Source organism: Lethenteron reissneri, chromosome 33, assembly GCF_015708825.2.
Source record: "Lethenteron reissneri isolate LAM-NWPU_2019-01 chromosome 33, ASM1570882v1, whole genome shotgun sequence".
NCBI lineage: Eukaryota > Metazoa > Chordata > Hyperoartia > Petromyzontiformes > Petromyzontidae > Lethenteron > Lethenteron reissneri.
The window spans coordinates 5,774,551-5,797,176 of NC_083811.1; the positions used below are offsets into that span (position 1 = coordinate 5,774,551).

At 45.9% G+C, this 22,626-nt stretch overlaps 1 protein-coding gene across 1 annotated transcript; it reads left to right on the forward strand.

Moving 5' to 3' along the window:
* The first annotated feature begins 388 nt into the window (after nt 1-388).
* NAT10 (N-acetyltransferase 10) lies at nt 389-20,952 on the forward strand. Its single transcript, XM_061564427.1, has 29 exons — nt 389-483; nt 2,053-2,169; nt 2,313-2,404; nt 2,978-3,149; nt 3,765-3,887; nt 4,309-4,370; nt 5,573-5,687; nt 5,933-6,040; nt 6,727-6,860; nt 7,368-7,461; nt 7,716-7,814; nt 7,920-8,056; nt 9,019-9,143; nt 9,523-9,673; nt 10,151-10,247; nt 10,895-11,011; nt 12,009-12,110; nt 12,501-12,575; nt 12,890-13,006; nt 13,130-13,263; nt 13,779-13,827; nt 14,256-14,355; nt 14,555-14,665; nt 15,741-15,913; nt 16,739-16,858; nt 17,648-17,746; nt 17,859-17,932; nt 19,043-19,126; nt 20,160-20,952. The coding sequence occupies exons 2-29, from the start codon at nt 2,062-2,064 to the stop codon at nt 20,335-20,337; spliced, it is 3,150 nt and encodes a 1,049-aa protein (XP_061420411.1). The 5' UTR covers nt 389-483; nt 2,053-2,061; the 3' UTR covers nt 20,338-20,952.
* The last annotated feature ends 1,674 nt before the right edge of the window (nt 20,953-22,626 follow it).

Below are 22,626 nucleotides of genomic sequence, written 5' to 3' on the forward strand. Positions count from 1 at the left end.
ATATAAGTGTATAACCACGCATGCGTATGCATGGTTTTTCTTCCTTGTCTGTCTTATAATACGCCCACGGAATAGCAGTTATTGCATAACGTGTTAGGAATTATACATAACCTCCTTTTGCTAAAAACTAACTTTTATTTGTGGTTAAATTGATATTTAAAAACGCACTCAATTAAATGCAAACTCGAGAGTTGGAGGTTAACAAAAAAAAACCCACATCTCATCTGAAAAACTATGTCACAACGGTGAGTTTTATTTTTTTTAAATATATATTTGCTGTTTTTCTTCTACTATTTCAGGCAGCACGGCGAGCACACCGGACGCCTACGGCCACGTTGGGTTTTTTTTTACTTCCGCGTGCAGCCCGGGGGAAGGGGGAGGGGCTGGGGTCCTTCGTTAGCTCCGCGCACAACACGTGGTGGCCTGTGCCGCCAAGTGCCCAGCAGCAGCATCAGCAACCACGTGCGTGCATCGCCCACCACGGTAAGGCGATACAACTTATAACGCGTATCGGGTCAACACACGAGGTTTAAACCGCGTATTTTTATATGGGGGGGGGGGGGGGGGATAGAGTTTGCAGGTCCATGCGGCGGTACAGTCGTTTCAATACGGGCAGCAACAAAAGCGTCTAAAGTTATCCGTGTTTCTCCCTTTGTGGGATGGTCGTTGAGATTCATAAGGGAACGCAGTGACCAATATGGTTTGAATTGGTCTGTTATAAGGTAGGTACTGATAAGGAGGGGGTTGACAGTTGTGTAGTATTATAGTAGTATATAGTACCATACCGTATAAACCCATACGGGTTCACCCCGTATTCTAGTACGGGGGAAATTGAGTTTGCAAGTCCATAGAGCGGTATAGCTGTTTCAATACGGGCACATTTTGTATATGTGTTTGTGTTTCTCCATTGTGATGGGACTTCATAGGATGAACGTTGATATTTATAAGGGCACGGGGTGACCTATGAGGTCTGAATTGGTCTAATAAGTAAGGCAGTGATCAGAGGTTGACAGGTATGCTCACTATGTTTGCCTCTGTGATTACCCCCATGGGGTTGTGAATTGCAGCGATAGTAGGTGATGTGAGTCGCATTTCTTCCCTGGCCCCGCAGTTTCTAAAGCCTTTCCAATTAGCATGGTTGGTTCCGTACGGTGCGAAGGAACTTCAACACACACGCCTTGTACTGTTACTGTTAGAATGTACGGTTATGCCAGGGATTGTAAACCAAAAGAACAAGAATAGCCATTGTTTTTACGAATTGGGTAAAGAAAACACAACTCAATATTTCAAGAGCCGCAGTGCACGTGAATACGAGATGCTCCGTAATAAATGACGTCCCGAAGCAATCCCTAAAGAGCCGCAGGTAGCTGACATTCGGTTTGTGCGTACTACGTTATGGTCGGGTTAGGGGTTTGCCGCTCTATTTAAACCAGGCGATTCTCGAGTTTGTACTGTACCTATAAGTGCGGTTAAATACTTTTATTAGACGAGAGCCAATTCATCTTGACATTGCAAGGCGGGCTTGAATGTGCGTGACTATTATAAAATAACACATGTTTCTCAGCACGTAAAACATGATACAGCAGCCCATTGGACCTTCTGGATCAATATTTTCCTGCGGAATTTAAGTAGGACTGCACCACTTCAGACTTTAGCAAGGTCTGGCCTGTCAGTGATTATCACCATACTCGTTAGTGTTACAGTACGTCATTTGAGATTTGAAGAGATAACGGAGCACTCGGTAGTTTGTGATCTGTTTTAATGTTGCGTGTACTCGGGGGAGGTTCTATACAAGCATTGTGTGTATGTTGAACTTCTTTCACACCATACGTAGCCAACCGTGCTCGTCGGAGATGCGGGGGAAGGACAACATGTAATGTCAGTAATATCAGTGTGCTCCTGCCATCGATGTGACGGGGGTATTGGATTGAATAAGTGATAAGTTATAAATGCAACACATGTACAATAACTTAAGGTTTTGCACTGGGTTAAAGAGCCATTGTGCATAACGGGCTGCAGCCTCCTCATCACACGTGTCTTTTGCCGTCTTAGGCCTCAAGGATGTCTCGCAAAAAGGTGGACAACCGCATCCGAGTTCTGATAGAGAATGGATTCAGCCAGAAGTACAGAACCCTCTTTGTGGTTGTGGGAGACAAGGGAAAAGACCAGGTAAGTAATTTGTGAATTCACAACATGACTCGCCAGCGTGGTGGTCTACATATGTCACACATGTGCACAGCTGAATTGTAAGAAAAACAATCTATCCTAACAAGAAAATGATTACCTTTTTTGTCATGTGTTATTTTGTGTAGGTTGTTATTTTACATCACATGTTGTCAAAGGCTGCGGTCAAAGCCCGCCCATCAGTGCTGTGGTGCTACAAGAAAGAGCTGGGTTTCAGCAGGTAACAATTCTCCAGTGAAGCATGTACCGGATACATTGTCATCAGTTGTCTTACGTGTCTGCGCTTGGTGTTATCGCCTCTACATTTTACTCTCCCTTTACTAATTGAAACATAATAGCGGACATCCCTTTCTTAATCCAATCACTTCTGGATGTAGGCTTCCCTGTCGCTTGCCAGTCATGGGGGGTTATTTAATCGAACTTTACCGCTGGTCAGTACGCGGTTGTTAAGGGAGGACCCGAGTGCTGAATATTTCTGACTGACGCTAGCAGTGACAGGGAATCAAACTCATGTCGCCAGGTTCTTGGAGCAATGTGTGCAAACCTCTGGCCCACTGCTCCTCTTGTGAATAAAAACAAAAAGATTTCAACCAATGTAAAAAAATAATTCCATTTGATATCTTGAAGCTAAAAATGCAGCATTCTATAAATGTGCTCTTACCCTGAGAGGGTAAAGAGTGTTGGTGAGGACATCTTGTTCTTGGGATTGCTTTTGCTCGTATCTAAGTAGCATTCCATATTTGCGCTGAAGGAGACCATCATTTTCAACGAGTATTACACCTTTGTTGTGCAGCCACCGGAAAAAGAGGATGCGCCAGCTTCAGAAGAAACTGCAGACAGGAACGCTGGATGTGAAGCACGATGATCCATTTGAACTGTTCGTGGCAGCGACCAACATCCGATACTGCTACTACAACGAGACGCACAAGATTTTGGGAAATACCTTTGGCATGTGCGTGCTGCAGGTGAGTGGGATGCAGAAGCTCGTCGATGTGTTTTCGGGTTCTGCATGTTGTTCGTTATGATGTTAAACATTTCGCTGCACGTTCTGGGGGAGCATCTCCCAGCGTGTTGGCCAAAATGTTTTTGAATTTCATGCCAAAAAAAACACGGTACAGCCTAATAACACATCAGAGCGCTTCTACAGCACAATCCCGAGAGCCTATGGAGTTATAATGTATATCTTGGTTTCGATTTAAAGCTTTCGTGACTGCAGGGATTCATCTTCTTGGTTCTTTCGGTAAAGTCACGTAGAAGGGACATAATAAAATAATAAAAATAAAACGTAATAAAATAATTCTCACGTCAGAAAGACAGCGTCTGAATTTCAGACGCTGTCTTTCCGACAGACCTGTTCTTCACCTGAGGACGGCTGCTTGCGTTGTGGCCGAAACGTCGTGAGAATTATTTTATTATGTTTTATTTTTATTATTTTATTATTTCCATTCTACGTGACTTTACCGAAAGAACCAAGAATATAATGTCAACCTGAGCATATACAGATGTAACAATGTAAACGTATCAATGTTTTATTTTCCCAAATTACGACGGCCTTGCCTTCTGTGTCGTTTCATTTGCAGGATTTTGAGGCGATGACACCAAATCTGTTGGCCAGAACGATTGAAACGGTCGAGGGTGGAGGACTTGCTGTCATCTTGCTCAGGACAATGAACTCACTCAAGCAACTGTACACCATGACCATGGTAAGGCACTAATAACAATCGATAAATGGTAATCACGACGATGCACTTAACTCAGGAGTGACTCACTGAGACTCTACCTTTTCAGGGGAGTGTGCTGCATTTGGAGATTTAGCAAATACCATTCATGTATGCGAGAGGAAACCAGAGTCGACAAAGAAAACACATGCATGCTATAGCACTCAATGCTCTGCACAGGTAGCTTTAGGACTATATTTTTTCTCTTTTGTAATTTCCTGGTCACCTTGCAACTCAAGTTTTCAACACCAACTATTTCCAGACCGTCTTCCATCCAAGTACATGCTCGGCTTAACCCTGCTTATATTCTGAGGTCTGAAGATATTGGGCACATGAGGTGATACGTTTTTGTAAATTGTTGATATAAACTTATGCAACACTAATAGATGTGCATGTAATTGTGCAGGATGTCCACACTCGGTTTAGGACGGAGTCGCATCAAGATGTGGTCGGAAGATTCAATGAGAGGTAATGTCTTTTTTATGGTCATGGAATTTTTTTATTTCTATGTGCAGTGTAACTAAAGCCACATTTTAACTTTTAAAATAACATGTAAAAAGTGTAATTTTTATCTCAAAATAATGTTGGTGTAATTTATGAACTTATAGAAAAATCTGTTGACGAGTGGAATATTGCATCTGTTTGCTTTAACTTCCGCTTTGTATAATGACCCCCAAAAAAATACTATTTATGGTAAAAAATAAACTTCCATGAACGTTCTTTGCTACGAAACTTGACTCCAATCATCTATACACTCACGTCATGACACAGCTGCAAAATCTTGTTTGTGCACTGATTTGTCTATGAATGTGCCAAGTGAACTTGAGCTGAGAATACATGCATGTGTGTGTGCTCATAATGTAGCGGTTAGCGCGCTGCGCTACAAACCCGGCAATCGGAGTTCGATTCCCGCTCACGGCCAACAACAGTGACGACTATCTGAACCGGTCATGGGCCTTGCTTAGGTCGACTCAGCCTCAAATTAGTGTGTGGTGTGTAAACATCGCCACTGGGGAGACAAAATCGGCCGGGCGTGGTGCTGGCCGCCCACCCCCTTGTGTTGCCGTACCAGCCTTCATAGGTGCTCGCTAACAGCACTTGCCCTAACAGTCTGTTCAGGCTACACAGGGGATATGTGTCTTTGCTCATGCACGCTGGTGGACGTACACATTCACCAGGGTTAAAACAATATGCAGGACGTATATACGTATGTATCTGTGTTGAACTCCTTTCACACCAACATACGTAGCCAACCGTGCACCCATTAACGTGTGTGAGCCAGATAGAGCCTAGTGTCTCGGGTCCGAGCACTTGGCTCGCATCACTGACAATCTGGCTGAAATCCAGGCAGAGACACCTGTGATTAAGCCGACTTTCCCAAGCGTAATGATTTTATGGTCCTCGGCCCAGTCGCCGAGGACTGGCCAAAAAAACAACCCATCGCGTTAAATTTGTTTTTGTTATTTAATTTGGCTAAATGACAGCTGTTCGACTTTTTAAGAAATCGGTTTTAACTGAATGATGCTGGGTTCTGAATAAGAAAAATGTACGTGTAAAAATGTATTTGTCGCATGGCACGATGCCAGCTGCACACTTGTAATGTAATTTGGGAAAAGTGTTTTTTAAATGTGTAAAATTCCAATGAATAATACATTAATGCTGCCTCTTAGATTCATCTTGTCTTTGGCCTCGTGCAAGACATGCATGGTGATCGACGACCAGCTGAATATCCTTCCCTTGTCGACCCACACCCTCTCCATCAGTCCTCTGCCTCCAAAGCCACAGGCATGCTTCCGCACACACCTTCAATTGTCGTCTATTACACCTTCAAATCGAGCTGTTTGTTGCTGGTCGCTTGGTGTTTTGGGCCTTTGGAACTGTGCTCAGAAACGGTGATAAAAAAAGAAAAACGCAGACAACTGCCCTTGCAATTCTGTCAGACCATGCACCAACTCTTAACGAGTAGCACAGCAACCTGGCTCTGTACAGAATAAAGTAAATGCGTGGCTTTATGTCCATCATGTGTTTAGGATGAAAGCCTGAGCCCAAGTGAAATTGAACTCGGTGACCTGAAGGAGTCTCTTCAAGACACCCAGCCTGTGGGTGTGTTGGTCAGCAGCTGCAAAACGCTTAATCAGGTAAGGCCTTTTACGCGATGAAGCCATGACTGCAAAGCAGCATTTATTTTTGCGGTGACTTCCAGCCGTGGTCAGTTTCCTATCCTTCTTTCAAAGGAGCAAGTACTCGCATATTTTAAATGAAACTGAAAGAAACCTTTTGAGACTGAAAGTCACAATTAAATTGTCTCTCCCATTTGCTCATATGCATTTCCCCCCAAACAGTATTTAGTAACAACCTACTTATGTTAAAAAATGTTGTACAAGGAAGAAAGATCATGTACATGCATAGCTTCTATAAACAAACACGGAAGTATTTGAATAGCAAACATAACATTACATATAAAACCCGCACAAGATGACATCCGACGTTGTTACGTAATGGGGAGTCGAGGCACACACGGCATGTGACGTCATCGCCTTGGCCGAAAAGGCTCTCCCTTTAGCACTTTGTTATTTATTGCTGAGTTATAGGGAAAACCCTCTCTTCAATTTGACCAGTTTTCTTTTTGGGTAAGATCCCGTATAGGAAAACTATTTTATGCTTTAATATATTGTGGCTCGTCTGAAAGAGACTTATTGTGTATGACCTCACGTTATAGGCGAGTGGAGCATAGACGATCCTTTAACGCTTTTCAACCCTCTTCGAAAAGTGTCAAGAAAGCGAGATATCCACGTTTTTCTTGCTGCTGCTGCTGCCGTTGCAGGCGAAGGCAGTCCTGAAGTTCATCGAGGCCATCTCGGAGAAGACGCTGCGCAGCACTGTAGCCCTGACGGCCGCTCGTGGTCGGGGGAAGTCCGCCGCCATGGGTTTGGCCATCGCCAGTGCCGTGGCCTTCGGGTGAGGCTCTCCCCCCCCCCCCCCCCCCCACCACCTATGGCTGCACCTCTACCTTCGCGCGCACAAAATTGTTTTGTGACAATTTGGGCCGCTGCATAGTACGCTGCAGTGTCGCACATCCGACCGTCACGTATCCACCCTGACCATGCGAGCAGCTCCAGTGCACCCAGTGCAGTATTTGCTTGTGGCGTAAATGTAATGTTTTTGTCCGTTCACAAATGCGACATTTTCACACTTAGCCATGTGAGCTCAACATTATGCACATTTGCATACTTGTAAAGCAGTCAGGCATTTTCCCTAATGTTTAAAGCGGTGTGCGCTTTGTATTTGTCCAATAACCAATCTGTGCATAGTGCAATTAAAATGTTCTCTATATATTCACGTAAACAACTGTTTTACATATCTGCCTATATCCCGGTGCCCAGTGAGTAGGTTATAGGACATTGTACTGTAATATCGACTTTGCGTTATTTGCATTATTGTCAACGTCTGTTGTCTCGTCAACAGGTATTCCAACATCTTTGTGACCTCGCCAAGCCCAGACAACCTGCACACGCTGTTTGAGTTTCTCTTCAAGGGCTTTGATGCCTTGCAGTACCAGGTGAGAGTTGTGGGTGAGCGGGGATTTGCCCAGGGTGATATTGTTCAGTATAACTTTCAATGTCACTTTCAGATCTCTAATGACACATTGCTGTAAAGAAAAAAAAAATGCACACGATATCTCTGATTTATTCTTCATATGATAAAGGTTTACCTTTTGAAATGAATCTCAACTTTTCCTTAAATGAAAATGCTCACGTTCATTAACATTCAGGGAAAATTCCAATGTTTATAATATTACCTGACCATTTGCAGGAACACTTGGATTATGAGATCATTCAGTCCACCAACCCGGAGTTCAACAAAGCTATTGTGAGAGTCAACGTCTACAAAGAACACAGGCAGACCATCCAGGTATTTGCAGGAGTGCCGCTCTGCTCTCACTGAGCCAGTTGATTAAGTTGTTTTGAATCCATTTGGGCTTGCTGAGGTTAAAGCTTTTCGACTTGCTGTCGGCAGTACATCCATCCTGGGGACGCAGCCAAACTGGGCCAAGCAGAACTGGTGGTGATTGACGAGGCAGCTGCCATTCCTCTTCCGCTTGTTAAGAGCCTACTCGGCCCATACCTGGTCTTCATGGCGTCTACCATTAACGGGTGAGTGTTGTTTCTTCGCCAGTTATTTTTACAGTCGGTATCCCCCCCCTCCCCCCGATATTGGTTGGTTCCTTTTTATGTAAGGCAGAATTGCTAAAAATATATCCTTCCCTGCAAATTAATTTAATTTGGCCACATTGGGCCCACCACTGCAAAACGGGCCGCAAATGTTACCCGTCACTATTTTAGCCATACGAATCAGGTACTGAACTGAAATATTTTCGACCTAGAAAATTCCACTATGAGACCTCCTTTACCAGTGGCTGCTTGTGTTGTGGTTATTGCAAACATGATGCCTTGTATAAAGGTGTCAGTTTTGTACCAGTTTAAAGGGTAAAAACCTACTACTATATTTTGCCTCTGGTAAAGGAGGTCTCATAGTGTAAATGCTTACCCCGAGCTCTCAATACTCTGATAGTGCGCTGTCTTTGAGTTGTACGCCTTTTGGCGTCATCTGGTCCAACACCAATGGGGACTAGGCTCTAAGAAAAGCTGTCTCGGGTGTGGACCAATCAACTTCAAGGACAGTGCATACATTATCAGAGTTGTTTCTTTTTGTTTACATTTTGGCTGCTTGTGTTGTGGTTATTGCAAACATGATGCCTTGTATCAAGGTGTCAGTTTTGTACCAGTTTAAAGAGTAAAAAACTACTACTAGAAACTTCCGTTTCTAAATTTAGCATGCTCGGTCACCCGTGTCACTGCAAAAACCTCTTTATAATCGGTGGACGCAGACGTTATTATCTACTCCAATATTGGATGGTCCACAGGCGAGTGTTCATGCGTGGCCTGCTAAAGGTAATTCGAATGTCCAGAATCATCTCTCCGTAAGCAAAAGGCTCCAACATCCTGGCTGTTAAGGGCTTGCCAATAAGAACCGGTGTAGGGTGAGAACGATGCCGCTCTTTAGCCGGACACCGAGTGCAAGGTCCGTGCGTCTTATTGCCGCTTGTTCTGGCCAGGTACGAAGGCACTGGTCGCTCCCTCTCGCTCAAGTTGATCCAGCAGCTGAGACAGCAGAGCTCCCAGAGCCAGGTGACAATGAAGGCGGAAAACAAGAACACAGCCGTGAGCAAGCTCGCGTCAGGTACGTTTTGTGTGTGAACCCACCAATTAAAAGTCGGGTTGCGACGTTGTTGTTGTTGTTGTGCAGGTTAGGGTTTACACATCCCCCTGCTTGTCACGTACAGCCCTTTTGTCAGTCTACTGCTGGATAAAGGCACTCCCACACCACGCTGGTCAGTGCGGGTTGGTGAGGGCAGGAAGAACAGACCTGTGAGCACAGAGGTAAAGTACAACACTGGCTATGCTGAAATGTCCCTCTGCAGCGCACAAAGGTAGCCTTGCAGCAACGTATAACCCTTGTGCCCTTGCATGACTTGCTTAAGTGGCGGCGAATTGCGGAGAAGAGATGTGTGCATTTTCCAGGTTGTGCATTCTGCCATGACGGGCTTTCGTTTTTGCAGCACGGACCCTCCACGAAGTCACGTTGGACGAGTCGATTCGCTACGCGCCCGGAGATCCCGTGGAGAAATGGCTGAACGACCTGCTGTGTCTCGACTGCCTCAACATCCAGCGTGTGTCCGTGGGATGCCCTGTCCCTGACACTTGTGACCTGTATCCGATCTCAATGCTGCTGTTAAATGCTGTGGTGTCATTGAATGTTGTAACCGTCCGTAAACAGAATTTCTTAGGCGCTCGTTCTCAACATTTCAACACCCGTTTCACGGTGTGCAATTTCTCAGATGGCTTTTTCTTCGTCGCAGTGAAAATGTTGTTGCCCTCTGGTTTTGGGGGGTTGGGGGGGGGGAATCCATTTGCCGGTGTAACAGTTCGTAAAGAAACATTCCCCATGTGGTCCTGACATTCGTCATTGTGCGTGAACTGCCAGTACTTTAAGGCAAAGTAGTTTTCACTTTCCATCTCGTGTTCCTTTCTCTTGCTTCGCCCCAGGCTAACATTGAGTTGTGCATTAGGGCAGCTCTTACAAATGCTTTAGTTCGTATGCACCTTTTGGTTCTTCCGGGTGAGTGAGTGTTGGCCGGGGAAGTCTGTTTTTGGTTTGTTGTGGCTTTCCTTGACTTGAAGCTACAGTTACTATGTGAACCGTGACACGCTGTTCTGCTATCACAAAGCATCGGAGGCTTTCCTGCATAGGCTAATGTCTCTCTACGTAGCCTCACATTACAAGGTATGCATGTCCATTCAGCCACTTTATCATTATTTATCATGATAGTGCTATTCAACAACAATGGTGGTGGCAAATAAAAAAAATACACAACGTGAGACATTCTGGGGGAAAAAGGCCTTTCCGCATGGACCCAGTAAATTATGCGTGCATTATTTATTTTTTGTGTATTTACGCCTGCAATTAATATTTAATTTTGCTTATCTTTTTCCTTTGGGACGGCAAATCAGAATGATGCATTAACATGTATTGGAGGCAAAATACCGGCAAAAGGAGGCTATAAACTGGCTTCTCTTTGAAATGGAGCCATTCCTCCAGAGGCAGGCGGAGTGTTGTAAATTAAAGTTTAGCTGGAGGGGATGAGGATTTTAAAGATTTAAAGACAGATGGTTCTCAAGAAGACGCCTTAGCTCCTGCTGTTGCACATGATCAATGGGAAGTCACCTACGGCACTGATGTGTGGAGCAAACTCCCCAGGAGACGGCGGAAGAGAAATGGAGAAAGAAAGGCCACAAGTGTGCTATTCTGAGGGTTCAGTGTTAACCCTGAGGGCATGCCTGAAGGTGGGCTCCCAGTGGAAGTATTTACCGCCACTGTGTGCCAACACGTGTTAGGTCTCAGGTGCACTACTTGTTCTTCTCTGCCCCCAGAATTCGCCAAACGACCTGCAGATGCTCTCCGACGCGCCCGCGCACCATCTCTTCTGCCTGCTGCCGCCAGTGCAGGCCACTCAGAACGCCCTGCCAGAGGTCTTGGCCGTCATTCAGGTGCCGTGCTCGCACTGCAGATGGGCCGTATGTATGTATGTATGTTGAATTTCTTTCGCACCGTACGTAGCCAACCATGCCATTCTGGGTGCGGATCATCCCTGCATTGCCCTCCCTGGGCACTCGGGCACCGTTAGGGTTTCCACATTTCCCCTTTCTTGTCACGAGTACATGCACAGCCCTTTTGTCAGTCCGCTGCTGGATAAAAGGCACTCCCACGCCCACGCTGGTCAATGCGGGTTGGTGAGGACGGGGAGCAAAGACTTGTGAATGTGGAGGTAAATGACAACACTGGATTTGCTGCACTGCCCTCTGCAGAACACAAGGTAGCCTCGCGGCAACCTGTAACCCTTGTACCATAGAAGTTAATTCCCCTTGCATGACTTTCTTGCGAAATGTGTGTTCAACAGCACAGTTGATCGACTATCTACTGGCCAAAATACATCTCTTCATGCTAGGAAGTTCATACATAGAGAAAACTCAGTCAGGCATTCACAGCTTTGCAGTTGGCCTTAAAGAGTTCTTAGGGCCACCAGTAGGACCATATATAGCATCCCCGTACACTTGAATTTCTCACATTGGTTGATCATTTTTAGTGGCTTTTTCACAAATGTGTTTTTGGGTTGTTACCCATTCTCATTCGGCATGATGCCCGACATTCTCCTCCATGTGCCGAGAGCCTTCTTCAGGAACTGTATTAATTTTAAGTTCCACAAGAAGCTCCAAGGTAAACGCAGTAAAATGTCAGACATCATTCGGAACTACGTGAATTTTTGCCCGAAAACACATTGGAAGGCTATGTGCAGCACAACCGTGAAAACCTACGCAGTGGAATTACCGCAGTGGCTGTACACACACGCATTTAAAAGTTTGAAGAGAGCTGCGTCGTATTTTGCCCGGCTTTGCGTAATGTCGAAAGAATTAACTGTGAGTGGGGCCCCCCTCAGTGGGCTGCTGGCTTTGATGGTGCCGTGCAATCTGCGTAATGTTTTTATAGGTTTGCCTAGAGGGTGAAATCTCGCAGCAGTCCATAATGAGCAGCTTGGCGCGGGGCAAGCGAGCAGCGGGAGACCTTATCCCATGGACGATTTCGGAGCAGGTAAGGCTCCGTGCAGCGTAGTTTGGATTGTCCTTTTTGTTACCGGCTCGTGGAAATGTTTGGCCAGCGATGCTTATTCTGCGAGCCAAATTTGTTTATTCCCAATGTGTTTTTTTTCTTTCACATTTGTGATGCAACTGTAATTTCTTTACAACCTGGCAGCATCCTTGGCCATTAACAAAAACAGTATTGGGCGATGGTTGCTGCCAAACCCTTTTAAAATTGCCATCGTTTACACTCTAAATCTCACTCTTAAAAATGTTGAAAGACTTTTCACTTTATAACAGGTTAACGGTCGGTGAATATTTAATCCGTTTGCATATGTTGAGAAAAATTGTATGCAGCTTTTGTGGGTGTTATTTGATAACTTCTGCCTTCCAATGAATGCAGTTCCAAGACCCTGACTTTGGGAGCTTGTCTGGGGGAAGAATAGTGAGGATCGCTGTCCACCCAGACTACCAAGGGGTAAGCCGATGCTGCAGCCATGCAATGAAATCGTTCAATCACAGTCGACAAAGTGCCTTAACGTTACACCAGTAATGCTGTTGTGGGCGTCTAACTCTGCTGCGTGTGGATATTTGGTTCGCACAATATTGTGACAAATCAGGAAACGGTGTTTCTCCTGCGATGTAGAACAAACGTATTCGACTCTTACCGCTGCGCGAAAAAGGGCACTGTAATTGAGTTGTGCTGTGTCGGTGGCTAAATGTATCGCTGGCGATTGTCCTAATGACTTGTGCACTGGGCTTGTTCCCCTCTCCCGATTCCGCCGCTTGCAGATGGGATATGGCAGCCGGGCTCTGCGTCTCCTGCAGATGTATTACGAAGGGAAGTTCCCGTGCCTGGACGAGACGGCGTCGCAGACACAGGGCCATATCTCCTCCATCGCCAGCGACGTGAGGATCCAGTTTCCTGAGGCTGCTTTCACCGCAATGGACAGCGATTCATTTATAAGAGTCGACTTTGATAGCCGGCTATGAATGACGGTGACTGTGGTGGCGGTGATGTGGTTGGTGCAGGCGGTGGGGCTGCTGGAGGAGACGTTGACGCCCAGGAGAGACCTTCCACCACTCCTGCACAAGCTCAGCGAGCGTCCTACCGAGAGGCTTGACTACCTGGGCGTCTCGTTCGGCCTCACGCCGCAGCTGCTCAAGTAAGGCCTTCCCCCAAGCGCCTTGCCGCCTCACGGCGCCCGCGACAGACGCCTCTGGCCATTGGCAATCAAAACCTTAGGGGAGGTGATAAAAAGCCTTAATTGGAGATGAATAATTTTAGCGTACCGAGGAGAACCTGCTTTTTGAAAGGCTCTTGAATGGATAGTAAATATAAAATGTTGTCCTGGGATTTCTTGATTTCTATTTTCTTTTTTCACTCAAGGCCACGATGCACCCCCCCGGGCGTTTTAGGGCAATCGTTGCCAGCAATCGACAATGCGTTTTTACTCAAAGCAGCTGTGGTGTGACCCCTCTGCGGAAAAGACATTGAGTGACAGGTCTGTCTAGAGACTGCAAAAACATTGTGCAGCGTCCATTGCGGGCGAAGATTACCCATGATGATTGCCCTAAAATTGCCATAATGTAGCATTGCACTTAAGGTTAATAATGTCTTCTGCGGTGTATGTGTGTGTGTGTGTTACAAAATGCGCTTTGTTCACTGTGCGATCCAAAGGTTTTGGAAGCGATCGGGCTTCACCCCCGTTTACCTGCGGCAGACCCCCGTAAGTGAACGAGGCTTTCTCTCACCTCCTGTCCTCGCGCCGCGCATTTTGTGTGTATGCACGTATGTTGATCTTCTTTCTCGGCGTACGTAGCCAACCGTGCTAATTGGAGGTGCGGGGGAAGGGCAACAAACTATAAGCAAAAAAATAAGTTCTAGAGAAATTCGTTTTCAATCTAGATTTAAAAGTGCATAGCTCCGGTGGCGTTCAGACGGCTACAGAAGCGTGATGGTTTATGCTCTTTGACCAGCTCAGCAAGGTATTGTGGTTTCTGCACTCCAGGCATGCAAATAGTCGGGGTGGGGGGATGGGGGGAACACTTTGATTATCTAGCAAAGCGTCAATTTTTAGTCGACCTACTAAATTTCGAGTAAAATAAACGCGTCTGTGTTGCTTTATTGTTATTGCACACGCTGATGTTCTTGCAGAACGACTTGACGGGAGAACACTCGTGCATCATGCTTAAAGTGCTGAATGAGGACGAGCAGATGGAGAGGCCCGAAAACTGGCTCGCGGCGTACTGGAAAGGTGCGACTGTCAAGCCTAATCGCCGCCAGTGATTTGAACTCATTGTGCCAAAGTGTTAATACGTTACGTCGTATATCTGTCAGTATGTGGACGCTCGTTGTTATTCATCGTGGTTATTGCTGGGACCACCGTGCTGTATATCTCCGTGTCTTTTTTTTACTTACGACCGTCCTGCCCCCCACTGTTACGGTCGCTGCAGACTTCCGACGGCGGTTCGTGACGCTGCTTTCATACCAGTTCAGCGGCTTCCTGCCAGCCGTCTCTCTCAACATCCTGCAGAACCGTAACGTGAAAGAGAAACCGGCTCAAGGTGGGTACCCCTGCTGCACGGGGTGTCGATGTCCAATAACAAACACTCCCCGCATCCTGAAGACTAAAAAAATAATCATTAATGGGACTTGTTAGTGAGAATTCCTTGGGATGCTTTTGTACTGCCCTGACTGCCCCAGCTGTCTACTAGGGCTCATCGTTGTTGGTGCTGAGCCCACCCCCCTGCCCCCACTTGATTCTTCATTGGCTGCGTCGTAGTGTTGCGCTCTCTCTATATGTCTTGTCCTACCCCATCCGCCCCATCCGAGGCCCAAGCGGCCCAATCGGGCCCAACTGCCCCCCCCCCCCCCGCCCCTCATCTCAATTCCTCCACATTTATAACAACAACAAGAAAATATATATTTTTAAATGCTTCTTAAGATACAATTGCATTTTGGCGCTAAATATAATGTAAGTTGTTGTAATTGACGAACACAAAAACAAACACACTATATACGTGTAAGTAAAATCTCCAGTATATATTCGCTTGGTTTATGATTGCTTTGCTTGAATTGTATTGGCAGCGAGGCAAATGCACGATTAACAAAAACTCGGCATGTTTTAATAACACTGTCATAGAGAGAGGAAAAAATATACAGTAAAACCTTGGATTGCGAGTAACTGGGTCTGCGAGTGTTTTGCAAGACGAGCTAATTTTTTAAATAAATATTAGTTTGATAAACGAGAGAGGTCTTGAAATACGAGTAGTACGTATACGCTTTGTCTGCCGAGTGTCACGTGATCACAACTGATATACGAGTGCTTTGATATACGAGTGCGTTGGATTACAAACACATTTTCGGAACGAATTATTCTCGCAATCCAAGGTTTTACTGTATATAATAGGTGACATTTTCGACAATGGCCCAGAAGGTCATAGCTATAAATGAAGGCCATCGTCCATAACATAGCAGACTATGTAAATTTTTCCTCTTCTTAAGTCAGCGCTGTCGACGAACGCATTTTGAGTTTCTGCTGAGTCGGGTCGACTGGCTGCCGCATATTGAAGCCACTTTGGGTTGCATTGGTTGTGACTGCTTGCTTGGTGCGCGCGCCACTTTAAATCCTGTTGGCAGCACTCAGCAAGTCCGAGTTGGAGGCGACCTTCAGCCCGTACGACCTCAAGCGCCTGGAGATGTACTCTCGCAACATGGTGGATTACCACCTCATCATGGACCTGGTGCCAGGCATCGCTCGCCTCTACTTCACCCACCGGCTGCCCGACATGTCGCTGTCTGCTGCCCAGCTCGTGAGCCCCCGGCGTTCACTCGTGCAGCTCTTCCTTGGTTATTTCCAATAAACGTAGTCGGCAGCAAAAAAAAATACGACCGTACCTTCTCGCGTCTTAAGCTCCCCCTGCCACACTGACCAGCGTCGTGAAATACGGCAGCCCACGACCCCAGCACGGTGTGGGGAGCTCCTCATTCGCCAGTAGATTGGTGGCTATGCACGGCTGTAATCCAGCGCTGTGGAGGGGCGAGGGTTGGCGGATAGCACCGACGCTGCTAAACGTCCTTCGCCGTGGGCTCGCCAGGAGAAGGCAGTGTAGCAAAAATGGGATGGTGTTTCCCCCTAGCACGAGTAGGTTTTCACCTGGTGCTCCAGTTTCCTCCCATGCGTAAGCACTCATTCATTGGCCGGTAACACCTTTAATATACAGAGGACTGCAGAGCATGGGCAACGTTTTGCAGCGGCTCATCACATGGCTGCTTTCCTGCTTGTCTGTGGTTCCTCCTCGTGCCTCTTGAGTTGTATTCTCTTGACGAGAGTGAGCGAGCATTGTGCGGGGTGTTATAAGTTGATATTTGTATTATTGACTAAGGGACTGTGTACCCTATACACAATAGACTGTATCATAGTTTTTTTAATTGTACAATACCCAGCTTTATTCTTTTTTCTTTTTGGTCCGCAAATGACCGACCCCATGACTGTAAATCACCCGACTCCTATTGTTAGGAGTCTTTGTGTCTGCATTTGCACAGAAATGCCAGAGCGCACATTTACCGTTATGAAGTTCGCAACGTCCACAGAGGAGCCGCTGACAGGTCTTGTTATCGCGTTGCCGACCACACAGGCTCTGCTGCTGGGCGTCGGGCTGCAGCACAAGGCTGTCGAGCAGCTGGAGAAGGAGATTGACCTTCCCGTCAGCCAACTTATGGGGCTTTTCAACCGCATCATGCGCAAGGCCGTGCAGGTTCTCGAGAAAAATCACCCTTTTCCCTTCTGCCTCTCTGTGTTCTCTCCGGTGTCTTCGGTTTGTACACCGCGTGTTTCGATCGGCACGATGTCCAACGTTTTTTCCCCGCGTGCTCGAAGCTTATTCAGGGGCTGAATTGAGCAGCTCAGTCTCAATTGTTTAGAGTTGTCGGCTGCTGTTGGTGTCAAATGTAGGACAGCCGATTTTGTAAAATTGTCCCTTTGGGAGAAAACCTGAAATAACACCTGGTACAACCTGAAATTGCATCGGAGGGCTGTACAGCATAACCGTGAAACGCTACCTAGTAGCCCTAACTGACATTTGTGTGTGTGTACCGCCGTGCGTGTGTTTTGTGTGTCGATATCTGTTCCTCCGTCTTTGTCTGTGCATCTGTATATTTATTATTCATTAAATTCATTAAATTATTTAAGCGAGATGAATGGTTTAGAAGTGGCGTTTTATTCGCCCATAAGAGCGATCGCTTCCCCAGTGATGAATGCAGCACCGGTGAGGCTCTCAGATAAAGCACAGTCCCAGCATTGTAGCATAACAAGAAATATTTAATCAGATAATAAATAAATGGGGCACTTTAACTAATCAGTGGTGAACGGTTGAGTGAATCAAAGCATGTTCTACACAGACAAATGGCTTTGAAGCGATTAATTGATTAAATGAATCGCACAGTGATATTGATGAAGGTGTAGATGGTGTTCCCTCCCCCCGCCCCCCCCTCCTTATTGTGGATGAGATTGCGTTCTCCTTTGCTAACCCTGGTCTTCTTGCCAGGTATTCACCGCCATCCAGGAGACAGCCATCGAGGAGCAGATGACAAAGGTCAAGGAGGTGGTGATGGAGCCTACAGTCAAATCCCTGGCCGAGGACCTGGTAAAAAATACCATTTCATCACGATGGCCTGTCCGTCAAAAATGTAGGGCGTGCGAAACAGTAAATATCAACTGGTGTGATGTTTTGGCGTGTTGTGTGTTTTATTTTACAGGAGGACGCAGCCAAGGAGTTTGCAGAGAAGCACAAGAAGGACTTGGTCCAAATAAAGGACATGAACCTCACAGAGTAGGTCCACAAAATGAATGACGGTTTGTTCGATTGCCTTTGCAGCTCTGCTCCTCGGAGCTGGTATTTCATTGCTTCGTACCGTGGTCAATCAGAGGGTCGATTAGAATCGCCTGAATGCGCGCCCGAGCTTGTCAGAGCTCAGAGGCTAAGCAGAGTTTCAGCCTGGTTGGTACTGGGAAATGACAGAATACCTGGGAAATAACAGATGTTGTATATAGGCTTGTGCCGGGAAGATGGCAGACCAGCACCAATGTGTTCTTGCGTTTGTTCAGAGCTTTTGAGTGTTTCCACATTTGTGTGTGTGCCTTTTCTCTCGGTACTTTGGTTTCCTGCCACATGGCCAACATTAATGGACTCGCCACAGCATCCCAATACAAAACGAGTATTTACAATGGTTGTGGCTTTCCTGGGCAATTCAATGGCATTGTATCTAACTAGGCTTGTGAGAAACGTGACAGAATACACCCATTCTTAGATTGCGAAATTTAATTATGGTTCAGCCTGGGGATAGTGCTTGGATGGGTGACCCACCATGCCATCAGACAGGTGTTGTTGACTGCTACATGTCTGTGTTGTCAGCAATAGGCAGCACAGCAAAATATAATTCTTGACCTGTGTGGGTATGCTGAAACAGTCTGCGCTCCCCACCATTACCAAACCGCCCTGACCAGCATCGAGAAGTAGGAGAGGAAATGGGTCAAGCCACATGGCATGTTCCATCGGTGGTTGGGGGAAAAAGGGCTGTACGTGTATTGGTCACGAAGTCCTGGATTGTAGCCGAGGCACAAGCAGTGGTCGTCGTTGTTGAGCTCATCTGCGTTCGCAAATACTTCCTGAAATACACATGCGGCACAGAGCAACATCGCCATGGGTTAACAATATAACCCGGTGAGGGGTGCAACATCTGGAAAATGTGTCCACACCACATCTCACATGGGGCAGTTAGTGTGGTTCTGACTTTACCTAGCTCGAGTATCTCTGGTGAGCCCAGGTAGGGGAAGAATGCGCTGTGGCGTGTAATAGGGAGCGTGCGATAGCCGCCACGTATTGCTGCCGCAATGCATCGCTCGTCGTCGGTCGGTAACGCTGCTGCATGTGGCGGTTCAGGTACGTGATTCGCGGGGACGACAAGGAGTGGAATGAGGCGCTCAAGAAGGTTGGATCAAGCGCCAGTGTCGTCAGCATCACCGGGTGAGAGTGCGAAACCATTCAGCTTCCAGTGGCATTAGTCACCGTAACAAACCTTGTTCCTGTGTCCGCAGGGTAGGTGAGATTTGTTTTCATTGTAACTCAACATGAGCCCAGTACAAAGCACAAACCGTACCGCAGGGAGGGGGCATAGCAACAAAAGCCCGAATTCGGTGCTCCTGGGTTTATGGAAGGAGGATAAATTGAGCCCCCCCCTACCCAGGTGGGGACCACGATCGGGAGGATTAGAGTTTATTTGGGGAAAGAAAGGATGGGTGAGATTTTGAATAATTGATATTGAATTGTTTGGGCCTTGTAAATCACAGACGCCTTCTCCCAGAATTGCGTGTTATCTGATGGAGGTGCGGGGGGGGGGGAAGGGCTGAAGTGCATTCGGATCAATTGCAATGCATCAAAGCCATTGCCTGCTTAAGTATTCTAGCAGTTTACTGTCAATTAGGCCCATTGGCCGGATGCAACCCATTCTTGGAGTACACAAAGCCCCCTCCCTTGATCCATTTCTGTAATTGAGGGCAGGGCAGTCTGGAGATTTCCGCCGCGTTTTTATTTGTATGCGTGTGCCTCGTGCGTGTCATGCACAAGGAGGTGCAAAAATAATAAGCAGCCGCACATTTAAAAGAGCATGCCTTTTGTTTCGAATAGGCCTGCGAAGATTAAAACCTTAAAAAAAAACTAACTAACAGTGACGCGTGCCTTCACCATTTTCGTTACCGCTATGCGAATGAAAACACGAGTAACGATTTAGCGTATTTGATTAAATCAGCTTGTGCAGGTGCTAGGTGGATTCACATTGCAGGATCGAAAGAGATGCTGGGTTTGATAGGCCCTCATCCAGCAGTGGCTTGACCATGGTTGTTGATGGTGAAATATTTCACCTTACCTGGGGTCTTGTAATTTTTCACATTAACACAGTTTGTAGGCCTTTTAAAATCAATAGTTGTCCATTTTCATAGGACAATCCAATGCTGACGTTTGTTATTTCCACCTCTCATATTTTTGGTGTTGCGCGTTTCAGGGAAAAGAGGAAATCTGCCGAGAAGGACTCTTCACACGACCACAAGAGCAAGAAGTCCTTCCAGAAGGGCAAGCCTGGAAAACCTGGAAAACCTGGGAAACCTGGGAAACCCGGGAAACATGGTGGCCCAGCCAAAGCCGGCGGCAAATCCCGGGGCGGTTTTAAAAAACAGAAGTGAAAGAAGTAAATGTCCTAATTAGTGGAAAATATTCTTTTGCTTTTAACCATTTTTATATTATTGATATTGTCAATAATGTCTTTACTTTAATGACTGTGGTTCTACTTTCAATGTTGATTAAAATTATAACATTTTAATGTAATGATGTTTTTGTTGTTTGCATCGAGTGTCGTGGGATTTTATTCCCCGTCTTAAGTTCCACGTGACGGGCTTGTGCTTGATGTGCCATGCTAATGTAAAGTGTTTCATCTGGGGGGAAAATCCACGAGGGATTGAATACAATACCAGTCTTTATTAATGCAGATGAACTGCTCATGTTATTACTGCCTGGTGGAGTGTATAAAGCATTGGCAAGGTATAAACTAAACTTTTTTTATTTGACCAGGTAAGGCCCACTGAACTCTAGCTCTTTTTCAGAAGCGATATGGCCACAAATGATAGCTCAACAGAAGTGGCTTATGTGGAAATGTAGAGCATCCAAAAAATGACATCTTGATCTATTGTTACTGTGCAAGTTGGCTTCATTCTAAAACAGCCGGCATGAAAATATCTATTTTGGTAGAAAAAATCTACGATGTGTAAATTCTGCTGTGAAATAAATAGCTCGGAAAATGGTTTGGTTTGCGTGTTCTCTGAATGTTCATTGCATCAGGGTAGTTATTTTATAGGAAAAGCTTTTAGACAACATCTATAGCTAGCTTCCCATACATTAGTATTTTCTTCTGCTATGAACGGGTGGGGCATTTTCGTTTAATTACCTATACAGTACACGGTACAATAAGTTTGGTGTGTTTATGACCAGATTGTGTTGGCTTCATTATACAAAGTGCCCCGCAGAATGAAAGCATTGCCCAGTGCGATCGTGCAAACCTTCAAACAAACCACCGTTATGAATTCATTTTGCACAGTTGGCATGCATAGAGCGAGGGCAGCGGGGATCATTCATTGATCCCTCGTGGTCTCAAACCGCTGTAGGTCATTACAGTTGGCGCGTCCGATTAGGAGGGGACATTAACGTACCCCCGCTGCTCTGCTGTGCGCGGCTTAATGTAGTTCAAAGCGTTGCGTGCCCCTGACGATATTGCGTATGGAAATGGGTAATTTGAAAATGATGAAAAAATGTTAAACCGTTTCCACCCCCCCCCACCCCCCTCTATTATCCGAGGGCGGCCGCATTTAAAAAGTGAGGTTCAGCTGGCAAGTGTAGCGTGTCGGGATATGGCGAGGGGAGTGCATTTGCTCACAGCCAGGGGTCGTTGTGGACCCACTTTGCAGAGAAGATGTGGATTCGGTTGACTGTGACCGTGAGCGAAAAGACAAAGCGTGCTGCCGCTTGCCTCGTAGGCAGTTTGTGTTGTCGTGGCTCGAGAGAAGAGCTTTCCATTCAATACGCATTTTTTTTGCTTCTTTATGACCACACTTGTGATTAAAATATTTTCTACGAAAAATTATAATGCGATGTAGGAACACCGTCGCGTGTCCATGGCGACAATAATGTCAAGCATTCAACGCTAACGCATTCCTTCTCAAATCAGTTATTTGTGCACCCCATGCATTGTGTTTTATCTTGCTGCCCGTTATTGTCTCTCCTATGACATTTCCTGATTAGTTGGCCCGTGCGTACGTGCGTTGCACGTGTATTTGCCCGTGTTTAAAATACATCTGAAATATGGATCATTCAGTCCACATTCTACAATGAGGTTAAAAGTTCATTGCCATTGGCTAAGGTCGTAGTGTTCACACCGCTGTGTAATCCGATTTCTATGGTTAATGACAATGACAAATTTAATTACAGTTTTGCAATTATACTCAGGATTTCGGAGCTGATGCCCTTTTTTGCAAACACGCCGGCAGCAATAGAAATTGATAATTGTGTAAAAATTGGGAGTTAATGCATTTACCTGTAAATTGGCATCGAAATTCAGTTGTGACGCATCTCATGGAGGGGGTTGAAGCTGAAGTAAATTTCCCAAAATAATATTCCATCAGCTTTGCAATATATTATCACGTTCGAATAAAGACTGACATTTCATCATTACTATCGGGAATATCTTTCCACGGTTTGTGGAGAGACACATTTGACCGTCCATTGGGTCGTGTTGGAGACGATCAAGTGTAGTTTCCAACAATTATATAAGGGATATGGATTTTCTGGGCCGATTAGTCGGCTATTTCAGCTAAGCTGTGCCTTCCGGATAATTACCATTATCCATTTGCAATACGATTGTTTTCCAATCTGAAAACATGGCAATTCAAATCCCACCCAATCAATTGCCCAACATACAAGCA